Genomic DNA, 16,815 nt, shown 5'->3' with positions numbered 1-16,815 from the left:
AGGAGACAGACCACCTGAGATGAGATTAAGAGAGTGCGTTAGTCAGAGTTCTCTAGTGACAGAACAAATAAATTTCAGAGGTAGTAAAATTTTTGGATGGAAGAACCCCTGGATGATCATTTACTAAAATGAGAGTGTAATAGATGACAAGCCATTGTTTTGCAAATCATTAATGGATAATTCTAGGTCTCTCATTTGATCTGCATGAATTTTGGTTTATTGACATACCAGTTTCACAAAATGAAAGCACAGCTCGAAGTCCAAATCCCTATTTGTAGTTTTCTTTTTTCTCTTTTCTATTGAGGGAATGGTATTCTTTAATCCACACTTTTGGTATTTTAATACTTAAATTGCTACAGTTCATGATACACTAAAATGTGGTGATCATTTCACAATGTACACGTAAATCATTATGTTGTACATCTTAAACTTATTCAATGTTATATATCAATTATATCTCAATAAAACTAGAGCAAAAAGAAGTTATTCAGAGGGAAAAGACACAAGACAGAAGCAGTGAAAGAAAGTTAAATATAACAGTTAACATGGTCCGAAGAAAAGTACAGACTATATGTCCATGAAATAAGAAACAAAAACAATCAATAAAAAGTATGGGGCCTTCCCTGGTGTTGCAGTGGTTAAGAATCCACCTGCCAATTCAGGGGACATGGGTTCGATCCCTGGTCCAGGAGGATCCCACATGCCACGGAGCAACTAAGCCCACGCGCCACAACTACGGAGCCTGCATGCTAGAGCCCGCAAGCCACAATTACTGAGCACGTATGCCGCAACTACTGAAGCCTGCGCGCCTAAAGCCCGAGCTCCACAACAAGAGAAACCACTGCAATGAGAAACCTGCGCATGGCAACGAGGAGTAGCCCCCTCTCGATGCAGCTAGAGAAAGTCCACGCGCAACAACGAAGACCCAACACAACCGAATAAATAAATAAAATAAAGACACGTGTTTCCCAAATCGCCCTTCCACTGAATGTTGGAGGTTTGCGTAAAAAAAAAAAAAAAAGTATGCATATCTTAAAACTATAATAGCTGAAATTGTAGAAATTTAATAGAAAGTTCATAAAAGAAAGTCAAGCGTACAGATAGCCAATAGGCACATGAAAAGATGCTCAATATCACTAATTACCAGAGAAATGCAAATCAAAATTACAATGAGTTATCACCCCACATAGTTAAGAATGTCCATCATCAAAAAGTCTACAAATAATAAATGCTGGAGAGGGTGTGAAGAAAAAAAAACCCTCCTACACTGTTGGTGGGAATGTAAATTGGTGCAGCTTTTATGGAGAACAGTATGAAGGTTCCTTAAAAAATTAAAAATAGTTACCATATGATCCAGCAATCCCAATCCTGGGCATATATCCAGATAAATCTCTAATTCAAAAAATACAAGCACCGCAATGTTCATAGCAGCACTATTTACAATAGCCAGGACATGGAAGTAACCCAAATGTCCATCAACAGATGAATGGATAAAGAAGATGTGGTACATGTCTACAATAGACTACTACTCAGCGATAAAAAAAGAATCAGATAATGCCATTTGCAGCCACATGGATGGACCTAGAGATTATCATACTAAATGAAGTAAATCAGACAGAGAAAGACAAACTTCATATGATATCACTTATATGTGGAATCTAAAGTATGATACAAATGAACTTATTTATAAAACAGAATCAGACTCACAGATATAGAAAACAAATTTATGGTTACCAAAGTGGAAAGGGGGAGGATAAATTAGGAGTTTGGGATTTGCAGATATGAACTACTGTATATAAAATATATAAACAACAAGGTCCTACTATATACTACAGGGAACTCCATTTAATAACTTGTAATAACCTATAATAGAAAAGAATATGAAAAAGAATATATATATACACATACATATATCTGAATCACTTTGTTGTACACCAGAAACTAACATAACATTGTAAATCAACTATACTTCAATTTTCTTTTAAAAAAAAGAAAATAGGGCTTCCCTGGTGGCGCAGTGGTTGAGAGTCCGCCTGCTGATGCAGGGGACACGGGTTTGTGCCCCGGTCCGGGAAGATCCCACATGCTGCGGAGAGGCTGGTCCCGTGAGCCATGGCCGCTGAGCCTGTGCGTCCAGAGCCTGTGCTCCACAACGGGAGAGGCCACAACAGTGAGAGGCCTGCGTATAGCAAAAAAAAAAAAAGAAAGAAAAGAAAGTCAAGGAAATTTCCCAAAATTTCAACTGCAAAGAGTAGGGGGTGGTAGAGATGGAAAGCAGAAGAATAACAAAATAAAAGATTCAATCCTGGTGGTCCGAAATCCAACATAAAGGAGTTCTAGAAAGTTGCAAGAAATAGAAAGAAATAGAAAAATAGAAAGCAAAGGATTATCAAAGGAATAAATCAATAGAATTTCTCAAAATTGAGTCTCTGAAATGTTCACTGAATATCTGTCAGGATAAATGAAAACGTGAACACAATGGAAAAGAGAAGACACCAAATCTTCCAGAGTGATGAATCAGATTGATTAAAATAGAATAGGAGCCAGCATAGAATAGGACTTCTCAATAGCAATACCCATGCCTGCAAGCCAGAAATCTGGTCATCATCATCACCACTTGGGTGTGAATGACGATGCCATTCTCCAAATTAAGAAATATAGAGGGAGGGAGGGAGACGCAACAGGGAAGACATATGGGAACATATGTTTATGTATGACTGATTCACTTTGTTATAAGGCAGAAACTAACACACCATTGTAAAGCAATTATACCCCAATAAAGATGTTAAAAAAAAAAAAAAGAAATATAGAAAAGGCTCAAGCATGTACAGGAAGTTAGAATTGGGCCCTTATGAACCTGAGCTACTATAGAACACAGAAAAGGAATGTGGTAAAGATTTAAGTAAATTAAAATGTAATATTTGCCTCTGATCTTCATTTTCAGAGTGAGCTCAGCTGTTTTGATATTTGCTCACTCTCTTACTTCCTGTCTTTGGGGTCAAGTAATATTTGAAATTATTTGAATGAAAAACAATGTTGACTGCCATATCAGTAAACAAAGGGTGTTGCAGCCATCAAGCCATCACACTGCAGCCACCCCAAAGGTGAGCCTTTGAGGGAACTCAGGATAGAAACAGGATGCCTGCCATTAAGCAGTCAATCACTGCAGCAATCCTCGCAAAGGTGCACCCTGAGGAGACTCAGGATGGGAAAGCACAGGATATTGGACCCACATAGTTAAGGTGCATATCAAAGGAATGATTTCAATGAGCCCAGACTCTTGCATCTTCCCATATATAGAAAAGTGCTAAATTCCTTAACTTAAGCTATCTGGTTTTCTTTAACAGTAATCTTTTTATGTTCAGACTACCTGGTTTTTGTTGCAAAAACTCCCATATATCCTGAATCCTCCCTTACCTTTTTGGAGTGGTCCCTCAGAGTGATCTAAGAGTCCTGTCTCCCAGGCTTGGGCTTGAATTCCTCAGAAAATCCACCAAATAAAATGTAACTCTCAACTTCTAGGTTGTGCTTTCTTTTTTCAGTCGACGATAGTTTCAGGAATGATTCACAAGTTCCCCTTACCTCAGGTAGATCTCTACCTAAGAAGATAACTCCCTCTCCTCCATATTTTGAAAGGGGTATGGGAAGAGGAAAAAGAAAGAACTGGAAAAGCATTGAGCAAGCAGGGATATCAGGGAGTACTGAACGTCCAAAATTACCACTCAAGAGGCTAGTTTAGCTTACACAGGAATTCTCATAGGATCTTCCCCCCCCAAACCAATTCCTCCTCTACTTAATGCAAAGGTCACTCAGAATGAAGCTGTGACAAAGACCCTTACAGCCTGACTTTTTGACTATCAATGTCTCACATTAGCACAGCAAATGGTGTTCAGTGTCAGCCTAACCTGTTCTCCCATTCCTTACTACTTTAGCAACTCCTTCAGTGTTGGTGGGGAAGTATATGAAAATCTGTATTGCATGGTTTATTAGGCTCTTATTAAAATAGTTGGCAAAGAAATTTAAAGACTGTGAGTTTAAATTCTTGTCATCTTATCCTTAATCATTGGAAAAAAAATGACTTTCACTGCAGTCTCTACTTTCTCAAAACTCTTACCTGAGCTTTAATAAGTGACATAAAATCCTGACTTGACCCACCTGTTAATGAACTGTGAGATGGCCTAAAGATGCCATCTCTAGATGGCCTAAAATAAATCAAATCCTTATGGTATTAATTTTAGAAGAAAGCAAAAATATTTCAGAAAAATGAATTCAGAAAAATGAATATCCAAGTGAAATTAACTCTGCTTGTTGTGGAAACACAGCAGTAGGAATAGTAATAAACAACCAAATAGTAGGAACAGCATAAACAAATACCAGGAAAGTTATTTTCAGAATTTGCTTACTTAATAATATTTAACACTGAAATCAAACATAAGAGGGTCATTAGAGAGACATTCTGCCTTACCCCACATAAGCAAGTAAGTAGTATAAAATCACTGATTTGGTCATCCCACACAAGAGCTCATATAGTAAATATGAAAACACAGCATTACATTACAAGTTGTTTCATATGGGTTTGTCTAGAGTGTGGAGGACTGGAGGGCAAGGACAATTGGAAAGGGCCTTACTAAAATCTGTTACAGCAGGACCCTGTGGGGCCTTCCTGAGTACAGAATCTCCTCTCTGCCCCCAATTTCTTGATTGTAAAAAAAAAAGGCATTAGTCTTCAAGGTCTTCACTGAGTTCCAAAGAGAAGGCTCAAGCAGTTAATGATTAGGACAATAGAGTCACAGGACTGCTAGTTCCTCCTGAAGATAGATATACAATCTGATGTGTATCTTTGAGTTATTCTGTAGAAACTAAGACACTCCCCCCCCACCAAGGTGGAGGATGGTGACTACCTGCTCACCACAAGCATGTAGGCCCCAGACTGGTTGGAACCAGAAGGTTGAGGTTTCCAAAACATCAGCCTATTACCTCACCATCAACCAATCAGAAGACTGTCCACAAGCTGATCACAAAACATATGACCTTCTTTCCTAACACTGTCTTTAAAAACCCTTGCCTGAAAGCCATTTGAGCATAAGTTGCCTGTTCTTCTTGCTTGGTGCCCTGCAAATAAATCCTTACTTTGCTGCAAACACCCACTGTTAGAGTTTGGCTTTCTGTAACATGGGCACAGGAGCCCTTGTTCAGTAACACTTATCTTTAAACATAGTGGATATTCAAGATTTTTTTAAATGACAGTGAAATTATTTCATTAGTCAATCTGATCTAAGAAAATCCCCAAATCGATGTGCATTAAAAAAAAAAGGAAATGAAGCCTGCAGATTTTACTTTCTCTTAATTCATGATAAAAATAGTCCTAGTTATACCAATTGTCCTATGAATCAGGTCAAAATGATTCAACTAATAAATGCTCCCTCCTGGGATGTTATGCTGAATATTTATAGTAAGCTTTACCAGTGTTCTTACAGAGGAAATAATTTATCACAAACTGTCAAACAGTTTAAAATAAAACAATCTATTCTACAGGAGCAAAACCTGCTGCCCCAAAATGTCTCTTTGGCATGTAGATTATTTTGAGCTGAAAGCAACAGTACCAAAAAGACTCAGGAAGAAAACTTCAACCTTCCTCCTAGCTGCCTAAAAATATGTAGATAGAGCTGTCCAGGAAGGGAGCTATCATCATAGGTAACTATTGTATGAACTAGATGTGTAGACTGGGAGGAATCTAGCAAGGTCTCTTTGTTAAAATTTCTCTTGTCTCCCTGTGGCCGAGAACACATTTGTTTACCAAGCATTTGCTTTCCCATCTCCATGTGAATTGCCTTCCTCCCCTTCCAGGTACCAAACCACTAGCCCCAACACCGTTTTTTGCCTTTAGCTGAAGAGGGCTTTTAAGGTGAGGGCTGCAGCCATTTTGGTGAGTTACTCATTTTTCCTGAGTCTCTCCCACTGTATATATGTTATATATATATATTTTTTTCTCCTGTTGATTTGTTTCAAATCAATTTAATTCTTAGACCAGCCTGAAGAATCAAGATGGGTAGGGGGAAATTTCTTCCTCCTCAACAAGAACAAATTCAGGATATTCCACTTCTAAAGTAAAGAATCCTTACCTAACAAAGGTTAAATCAATCTTCAGGTTATAATATGGGATCAAACTCTGCCTGAAAACAATTTAAAAGCAATGTAAATGCATTTCCTGTAAACTTGTGGCACATGTTTATTAGCATTATTTTGTAGCTTTAGCTCTATTAGTGATTATCACTCATTTGTGTTAGAGAATTATGAGTCCAAGCCCCTCAGTCATCTTCTCGACTGAGATAAACACCTGAAAACCTTTCCTCAGGTTAAGCAGTGGTGTGTGTGACAGATTTGAAATTAACTCTCCTCCCCTTTAACAACTGTGGCTTGTCTTTTTCAGTATTTAAGTCACTTGAAAGGGTGATAAACGGGTTCAGGTTATGCAGTCTCAATTGCCAATTCCAGATTAGTGGACAGAATCCTAACTGAATATTAATACAAATAACATATTTTGTTTTGTGATCTCCTAAGTTTAATAAAGAAAAAAATCAAAAAGGCAATAAATTAAAATTTGACTATTCAGTTTGTTTATGCATAAAGAAAAACTGAACTGGGTAATCAGTAAATGCACCTCATGGTGAATTTCACTACTAGTAATAAAAAGACCTCTTGGGTTGAATATTCTGTCTCTAAACAATCATAGTTAGAAATCATTTTTAAAATGCTTTCCTGGGATGTCTTCTTTCTACAGACATCTAGTTTTATTACTCATCTACTCGTTTTTTCAATTTAACTTTTTCAGTTTGTTTTCAGTTGGAATGACTTTTCAGAAAAGTAGAACCGGATAGAACACATCCGTAGTCACGTTGGAGAGAAGAGGGGATTGGGGTACGGAGGCTGAAAAAGGTACAGAGATAACCAAGATTTCTTGCCCTCCTGTGCCCCTAGAAGAGCATCCCCAGCCTCCGCAGGACGACCCAGCAGGGGAGCCGGGCCGCCCCTCCCCCATGGTCTCCCCCTTCCCCCGGGGACTAAAGAAGGGGGACGGCGCGTTCTATTGGGGGTCACCGGGCCGGCTCCAGGCTGCGATTGGAAGCGCCCCCGTCAGGCACCCGCCAGAAACACAAGCGCTGCAGCAGTCGAGGTCTTTAGTTTTTTTACGTCCCCCGCCCCCTCCCCTCCGCACTCCATGTCGGGTCTCTCTCCAGCTCGCTTGGGCTCGTTCGCGCCGCGTGAGAATTGGCAAAAACCTCGCAGCCGCCGCTGCCGCCTCCGCCTCGCCCCGATTACCGCCCCAGCCTCTCCCCCTTCTCCCGAGCCCTCCGCTCCCGCCATGGGGCCAACATGGGGCTCCTAAATTGCCGCCTTTTAGCTGCGCGCTCTCCGGCCAAAGTCCTCGAGGGCCGGTTATGGTTTACGGCGCTAGAGGGGCCAGCACAGAGGTAACGGGAAGGGGAAAGGACGCCTAATTGGGGGAAACAAGGCCAAACGATGAGTTTCCAAAAGGAGGACGGAGTGAGCAGCCTGTGCCAGAAGGCGCTGCATATCGTCACCGAGCTGTGCTTCGCGGGCCAGGTGGAGTGGGAGAAATGCTCGAGCATCTTCCCCACGGACAGGGGCAGCCAGGGCGGAAGTAGCACAGGTAATTGGGGGAGGGCTCCGCTCGCGACCTCCCAGTCGTCTGGGACCCGCGTCCTCTCGGCTCTAAGCTCCCGGGTCCTGAGCCTTCAGTGCGGCGCCGGCGCATCTTTGGGACGCCGCGCTTTCCTATCCTACCTCGCTCCTTCCTTCTGGTCAGCTCCTGGTGACTTCCAGCGTGGACTCTTCGGGTTTTGTCTCCTCGCCTCCATCTGCCCGGCTTCTTCCACTTCTCTGGTCCACTCCATACCCGCCGGCGCCGTCTCTCGCTCCCAGGCGCCTGCACCCCCTCTCTCTGAGCTTTCCCACGCCTCCGATCTCCCTCCCGGAGTGGAGGGGCGAGCGCGTGCGGCGGCGTCCGACCATTAGCCGAGCGCTGCCCTCGGGGGCCATTCGCCACCCGGACTCTGGTTGCCCTAGCTTGTCCCGCGGGTGGTGGGTCGCGGCTTGGGGAGGGGGCCAGGCGGAAGAATCCGGGCGTGGACGCAAAGAGCCGCGTTGGAAATGGGGCTGACTTGGCCCCCGAGAGCAGAAAGGATCCCTGTAGGGATAACCCGCGGCCGCAAGTTGTCTAGCATTTGACAGTGTGCAAAGCCCTGTAATACATATGACTTTATAGGGCTTCATGACAACGTTGGCCCAACAGCAGGGATTATGGATCCCATTTTTGACGCGACAGGTGAGGCTCAGCGCACATACAGATTTACGTGGAACAGAGGCAAAGGGTTATAAATCCTTTCTACACACGTGCTCATATACCCCCCAACACAGGCACCCTCTCTGCTCCTTCAAGAAACTTGGGGGGAAAAAACGGTGTGGGGTGGAGGAAACACATCGACCTTCAGAAATCTGGAGGTGGAAAGAAGTCTCAGGTGACAGATTTTTCTCAAAGGGGTGTGGGGAGCGTATCAGAGCCACTGTTTTGGTCATGCTTGGGGGAAAGGGTTTTTTACGACCTGCGCTATGTGCAGCCTGTTGTGCTGTTGACGCGGGCGAGATGGATTCCGGGAGTTGCTGGCCGCGTGGTTTTAAGAGTCCCTTGCGAGAGGGTCACTTGTTGCTTTGGGAGACGAACACTGGTTGGGGATTTTCGTCATCGGGCTGGAAGGTTATCATTCCTTCTGTAGGGTCTTGTTTCTTTCCCCTTACTTTCCCGTCATTTTAGTCACCTGACAGGGCTTCGTGGGTTGAGGGTAACCAAGGCAACAGGTAAGAGCTGGACCGTAGCTCAGTGTGAACGTGACGGTGGAGAGCTCTGTGCTGGGGAGGAGGCAAAGAGGGCACAGTTAGTGATCCCCTCATCCACTACCACCAAAGACAAAGGGAGAGGGGATGGAGGTGGAGGGGAGATGTGGTTTAGTCTTTGCGTACCATTATTTAAGTGGAATATTTGCACTCTTAAAATTCTCTGATCTTGGCAATAGGAACCACGAGAGGCTTCTGTATGCACTTGGCAGAACCTGAGGAGTTGTTGCTATTTGGGTCCTGGAGTGGAATGATACATAATTGACTCTGTACATATTCTGGAAACGTAGACATTTTGTGAATTTTTATAAACACAACAGAGTCTTCCATTTGTTCATCAGGTGTTAAATTGCTAGGAATGTATGAAACTCAACTACTATTGGAAGGCACTGGGTGAACATTGTGTATATGCTTGTCTTGTGTATGGTAGCTAAGCATGAGATAAACACTCAAAATAGAGTGAACTTAAAATCCTGTGTGGTGAATGGATAAGTTGCTCTGAAATGTCTTTGATGATACACTTGCTAAAGATAAGACTAAGAGAAGGAGGTGAAGTGAAAGAAATGAGAGTATTTAAGTTTAAAGATCTGTACTTTGGTCATTTAACATTTGATACTGTGGATAAAACTACTGATTTCCACCACCACCCCACCACTACCCCTTGTGATCATACACCAAATAGTGGTTTCCTGGGTCTCAAATTGATTGATAATGAGGAAAATTTGAAGGTTGGAAAACAAACACTAGCTCTTAAATCTTTATAAATACACAATTATCAGCTTAAGGTAAAGCACAGTATATGAATTGTAGAAAGGGTTCTGAGCCCGTCCTAAGCACTACAAGAAGTAGTTGTAATCCTAATTCCTTTTGGACTTTCCCTTGGGAACAAAAAGTGGACAAAATATAGTCTAAAACAATTACATGGATATTTTTCTGCCCTTAGGGGAAAATATGTACTATTCAAATGGGGTATTCAATTTAATATATGAATATTTATTCAATGGCTGTCACTAGAAAAGACATCCTACTAGGTTGTGTATGAGATATAAAGATGCACAAGATTGCTTTACATTTTCCATTTGTAAATCTATGCAACAATTAGAAGTACAATACTTTAATCTGCAAATATACTCCCAATACCAATATATATCTATGAAACGGATCAAAGATTATTTACCAAGTCTTTAATTATATTAATTAGCCACTCAGCTTCACTTTGTTCTTTAAAGTAAACTTTCTTATAACTTATGTACTTGTGTCCTTTATTAAAGATTCCTACGTAAACACACTTACAGTAGGCGAGCCTTCTACTCACTGTTTGTTTAAAGAGAAACACATTATTGGTAGGAGGACATGGACATTGAATGGTACAGTGGTTTTTTACTTTCAGCACTGCCCAGATGGTGTCAGTTATTCTAAGGTTGCAGTGACAATTGCAAGCTTCCAGATTGTGTATATTTTTAGATTCCTTCATATAAGTGTAAAGGCAGAGAAGTGCAGGTGTAGGTAGTCCTCCTTTGGTCTCCATGGGGGATTTGTTCTAGGAGCCCCCACAGATAACAAAATTTGTGATGCTCAAGTTCCTTATATAAAATGATGTAGTATTTGCATGTAACCTACAGCGCTTCCTCCCATATACTTTATATCATCTCTAGATTACTTTTAATACCTAAATCAATGTAAATGATTATGTAAATAGTTGTAAATACAATGTAAACATAATGTAAATAGTAGCCTGTGTAACAAATTCAAGTTTTGGTTTTTTGAACTTCCTGGAATTTTTCTTTTTTTAAAAAATATTTTCAACCTGTGGTTGCTTGATCCCATGGATATGGAACATGGATACAGAGGGTTGACTGTAATCCTAAAGTTATTCTACCTTAAAGAAGTCATGAATCATATATATAAATAAGGTATTCTCCTAATGTTTTTTTTAATGCCAGTAAGGAGCAGCTTCACCATTCTCTTTACCATTTACTACTACACCAGTAGCAGAAGCAGCAGCAGTGTTATTGACTTGAGGATCAAGCAATTAAGTCGACAGATCCCATATTTTAGTAAACTTTACAAAAACTTAACTGCAGATGGCAACACTAGTTAATTTACTCTTTTGGAATAGTTTTTTTAGAGACATTATTGATGCCAACATTACTAGTACACTGGAAAGTTCATCATGTGCTATTTTTTTAGAAAATCAGATTTTTGCAGTCTTTTTGCCACTGATTCTCCCTGTCCCCCTAAATAGACAGATCACCCACTAAATTCATTGATTTATTGATATAATAGGACTTAATGCTATAATGCTTAGGGAAAATACAAAACAATATATTGGCCTTAAATGTGATTTTTCATACATACTGTGATTGAATATACATAAGAATTTTTGAACTTCATTTGAGTTCATTTCTGGTCAGTCTTTAATTGCTTCTCCATATCCAAATCCCTATGAGGTTTTAGGAAACTTTGTTGCTTGAAAAGCAGACCTCATAAATGCAGCTAATCAAACCCACTTAAGCTCATAGTCGCATCACAACTGTATAGACCTAACCATAATTTAAATATTTTAAATAAACATTTAATTCATTAATGTTATAAATTTTCACTTTTACACTTTTAATTTAGTAGTAAAAATTCTAAAATAAACATTTAAACAAATTATTCTAAATTCATATGTGTGTTCTTCAATTTCTTAGATGTGGGAGCAAGTAGGTATTTATATGGCAAACACTTTCACTGAAGTTACTTGACTAATAAGAATGGTACTGGTACCATTAATTAAATGTTGTGCACAGTTGTTCAAGTTAATGTAAATGTAGAATTAATATACAATCACAGATTATAAATCATTTATAAATCATTTACTCAATTACGAATATATGTAAAGATTTCTCATTTGGAAACTCCATTCAGTTTTCTACCTCTGTGTGAATTCCCTGTCAACAAATTAGCCAATAAATTTGGCTAATTTAATATGATATTTGGTACTATACTTGATACCATATTTTATTGAATCTAAGATGCTATTGATTACAAGATACAACATTATTTTATATGATACCAAAAAAGGAAAAAGAAGGATGCAAATTAAATTATGCTTTCTTATCACATAGAATTTTTATTTTATACTTATGGAAAAACTTCTAAAAGTTAGACATGAATTTTTAATATCATATATCACTCTTGTACAAATATAAAAAGGAAAGTATAAAAGACATATAGGTTAAAATAATTTAAAAATTAAAGTTTTGAGTCTGATTCTTCTGAATGGCTTTTTGATTGAGAATTGGTGATACCTTTGTTTATCCTCTCATCATTGGACTCTTTGCCATCAAAAATGCTGTCAAGACTAGTAATGATGCACTTTTTTCCACGCAGGAATTCATAAGATATAAAATCTAGTGTTGTTGTGCTCTAAAGCTAGCTGTACAGTTATGTCGAATGTTGGCAATGTTGCCAAACTCATCTGACCCAACAAAAGTTTGGCTTATGAGGGTTACGGGTCTGTTTCGCTATTTTCTCCAGTATTTTCTTCCAAGCCAATTTAGACTCATTCTGTGACTTCTGATGCTGATGTATTTGCTTTAGCACATACACAGAGAAAACTATGACACACTTACTTAATGGCTATTAGCAATTGTAACAAGCTTGTTATTTTTCATCCAGCTGCGTGGAACATAGACATTAAGCTTGCCATCTTGGACTTTAACGAGAAAGCAAAAACCTTTGAATAGAAAAGCAAAAATATGGAAGAAACCAGGATTCCAAACACCTGAAGCTGATGTATTTGCCCTGCTTTCTTATGCTGAGCCAATTAATTAAATGAGAGAGAAATAAACTTCTATCTTGTTTAAGTCAGTATTTTTTTGGTCCCTTATTGTAGAAATCAGAATTATGCCCCATTATAATAATAACACCATATGAAGAGTATAAATAAGTTAACTTCAAAGATAATTCCAAATTTTCATTTTAGAGGCAGCTTTCCTCAGCTTTCTCTGAATAAGAGTTGTTGGTTTGAGTTTTATTACCTCTTGTTCTCTGCAGAATGTTGCCATAAACATGGTCTGTCATCAGGCAAAAATGAGGACAACCAAAGAAACAAAAGACTTGGAATATACAAGAAATTATAATTTCTGATTAATTGAGAAATTACTTCTTTGTACATTTTGAGAAATTAAAAAACTAGAATTTTAAAATTTAAAAAAATGATGCAGAAAGACACAGATAAGATTATCAACTAAGGCAGTAGTAATTGGAATTGAGAGCATACAAATTGGCCTATGCTTTTCTGCATTGTAGCCATCTGCATGGTTAATAGGTAATTAGACCTAACAGTATTTACAATCCATAGTAATTAAGACCATGCAAATGTTAGACTTTAGCAAAGTTCTGTTTTACTAAAAGATTCTGAGGAATTAGCATTTTTTGGCTTATTCTATTTTCTGATGAGAGTGGTCTTTCCTGTTTTTTTCATAACAATGTCACTTTATTTTGAGATATTAAGACATGATAAAAGAGTAAGATCTTTATGGCTACAAATCAGTCAGAGATATAGAGTCAGCCAACCAGACAGATAGATAAGTAGATACATATCGGTGGAAGCAATAGTTATGCATATGTATGTAGTCAAATCAGAGTTTGAGCAATTTTAAACCTAATTATCTTTGAGTCTAATCTAATTTTTGAAATTTCATTTACTCTAATTTTACCAAGATCTAATTGGGTGAATGGCATATAATGGATTCTTTTTAATTATCCAGAGACATTAAAATTTTGAGCTAGAGAGATCCTACTCATCAAGCTTGCTCATTAAAATGGGCAATTTCAAAGTCTGTGTGAAGGCAAACCATTCATATTCATCACCCTGGCCTCAGAATGGTTGGCCCCTTTGCTCCAGTGATCTTCTCCTCCTCTCCACCTTACCTCATTTCTTTTATGATCATGCTCAAACACTAGTCATTACGTTAAACAGTACTATTTTAGAATTATAAATTCAAATATTCTGAGCCCCAACGAAGAGCTCCTATGCTTTTATCTTTCTCATTTGGAAACTCCATTCAGTTTTCTACCTCTGTGTGAATTCCCTGTCAACAAATATTGCATCATACTTACGATACATCATTTCATCATCGCAATCATTTTCTCCTTTGAGGTTTATCACATTCTCCTGGGAGGGTAGGGGGTGCTCATTCATGGATAAATTCATCTGCTTCTCTATTCCTACACCAAAGAAACAATATTTAGGAGGTTTTAAAACCAGGCAGACGAGTATCACTCTTAGTCTCCAATTTCAAAAGAACCCTCAATTCTGACCAGACATCCTTTGTTTTCCTATTCAATTTTCTCCTGTTCTCTAAAGTTCATATATCAGATTTTCCGCACTCTGTTTAAATATTCCAAATTATTCCCCAGTATCCCAAAATAACTGGCAGTTGACCCTAACTCCTATTTTGCAGAGAAAATTGTACTTACAAAAAAGAATTCCCTTGTCTTCCTGCCTATACCTATAAACTTACCTGATTCCAGAACCATCCTCCTTTTCTTTTCTTTTTTTTAACATCTCTATTGGAGTATAATCACTTTACAATGGTGTGTTAGTTTCTGCTTTATAACAAAATGAATCAGCTATACATATACATATATCCCCATATCTCCTCCCTCTTGCGTCTCCCTCTCACATTTCTTATCGCACCCCTCTAGGTGGTCACAAAGCACCGAGCTGATCTCCCTGTGCTATAGGGAGGCTTCCCACTAGCTATCTATTTTAGATTTGTTACTTTATATAAGTCCATGCCACCCTCTCACTTCATCACAGCTTACCCTTCCCCATCCCCGTATCCTCAAATCGATTCTCTACCTCTGCATCTTTATTCCTGCCCTGCCCCTAGGTTCTTCAGAACCTTTTTTTTTTTAGATTCCATATTTATGTGTTAGCATACAGTATTTATTTTTGTCTTTCTGACTTACTTCATTCTGTATGACAGTCTCTGGGTTCATCCACCTCACTACAAATAACTCAATTTTGTTTCTTTTTATGGCTGAGTAAAATTCCATTGTATATATGTGCCACATCCACTTTATCCATTCATCTGTCGATGGACACTTAGGTTGCTTCCATGTCCTGGCTATTGTAAATAGAGCTGCAATGAACATTGTGGTACATGACTCTTTTTGATTATGGTTTTTTCAGGGTATATGCCCAGTAGTGGGATTGCTGGGTCATGTGGTAGTTCTATTATTAGATTTTTAAGGAACCTCCATAATGTTCTCCATAGTGGCTGTATCAAATTACATTCCCACCAACAGTGCACTTTTCTCCACACCCTCTCCAGCATTTACTGTCTGTAGATTTTTTGATGATGGCCTTACTGACTGGTGTGAGGTGATACCTCATTGTAGTTTTGATTTGCATTTCTCTAATGATTAATGATGTTGAGCATTCTTTCATATGTTTGTTGGCAATCTGTATATCTTCTTTGGAGAAATGTCTGTTTAGGTCTTCTGTACATTTTTGGGTTGGGTTGTTTGTGTTTTTGATATTGAGCTGCATGAGCGGCTTATAAATTTTGTAGATTCATCCTTTGTCAGTTGCTTCATTAGCAAATATTTTCTCCCATTCTGAGGGTTGTCTTTTCATCTTGTTTATGGTTTCCTTTGCTGTGCAGAAGATTTGAAGTTTCATTAGGTCCCATTTGTTTATTTTTGTTTTTATTTCCATTTCTCTAGGCGGTGGGTCAAAAATGATCTTCCTGTGATTTATGTCATAGAGTGTTCTGCCTGTGTTTCTGCTAAGACTTTCTGGCCTTACATTTAGGTTTTTAATCCATTTGGAGTTTATTTTTGTGTATGATGTTAGGGAGTGTTCTAATTTCATTCTTTTACATGTAGCTGCCCAGTTTTTCCAGCACCATTTATTGAAGAGGTTGTCTTTTCTCCATTGTATATTCTTGCCTCCTTTATCAAAGATAAGGTGACCATATGGGCGTAGGTTTATCTCTGGGCTTTCTATCCTGTTCCATTGATCTATATTTCTGTTTTTGTGCCAGTACCATACTGTCTTGATTACTGTAGCATTGTAGTATAGTCTGAAGTCTGAGAGCCTGATTGCTCTAGCTCCATTCTTCTTTCTCAAGATTGCTTTGGCTATGTGGGGTCTTTTGTGTTTCCATACAAATTGTGAAATTTTTTGTTCCACTTCTGTGAAAAACGCCATTTGTAGTTTGATAGGGATTGCATTGAATCTGTAGATTGCTTTGGGTAGTATAGTCATTTTCACAATGTTGATTCTTCCAAGAACATGGTATATCTCTCCGTCTGTTTGTATCATCTTTAATTTCTTTCAGCAGTGTCTTATAGTTTTCTGCATACAGGTCTTTTGTCTCCTTAGGTAGGTTTATTCCTAGGTATTTTGTTCTTTCTGTTGAAATGATAAATGGGAGTGTTTCCGTAATTTCTCTTTCAGATTTTTCATTATTAGTGTATAGGAATGCAGGAGATTTCCTTGTATTACTTTTGTATCCTGCTACTTTACCAAATTCATTGATTTAGCTCTAATAGTTTTCTGGTGACATCTTTCGAATACTTTATGTATAGTATCATGTCACCTGCACACAGTGAGAGCTTTACCTCTTCTTTTCTGATTTGGATTCCTTTTCTTTCTTTTTCTTCTCTGATTGCTATAGCTAAAACTTCCAAAACTATGTTGAATAATAGTGGTGAGGGTGGACAACCTTGTCTTGTTCCTGATCTTAGAGGAAATGGTTTCAGTTTTTCACCACTGAGAATGATGTTGGCTTTGGGTTTGTCATATATGGCCTTTATTATGTTGAGGTAAGTTTCCTCTATGCCTACTTTCTGGAGGATTTTTTATCATAAATGGGGTTAAATTTTGTCTAAACCTTTTTC

At 38.8% G+C, this 16,815-nt stretch overlaps 1 protein-coding gene across 1 annotated transcript in view; it reads left to right on the top strand.

The window, feature by feature from the left end:
• Positions 1-7,521: 7,521 nt before the first annotated feature.
• Positions 7,522-16,815, top strand: part of SYT10 (synaptotagmin 10) — a gene marked incomplete at both ends in the record, with an annotated part of 70,330 nt that continues 61,036 nt past the window's right edge. Inside the window, one exon of the mRNA XM_082849746.1 lies at positions 7,522-7,672. Coding sequence (XP_082705872.1) covers positions 7,522-7,672 — 151 coding nt within the window. The remainder of the gene's footprint in view (positions 7,673-16,815) is intronic.

The sequence above is a fragment of the Leucopleurus acutus genome (genome assembly GCF_964270905.1).
Source record: "Leucopleurus acutus genome assembly, chromosome: 11".
Classification (NCBI taxonomy): Eukaryota; Metazoa; Chordata; class Mammalia; order Artiodactyla; family Delphinidae; genus Leucopleurus; species Leucopleurus acutus.
This window is presented reverse-complemented; position numbering and strand designations above follow the sequence as displayed.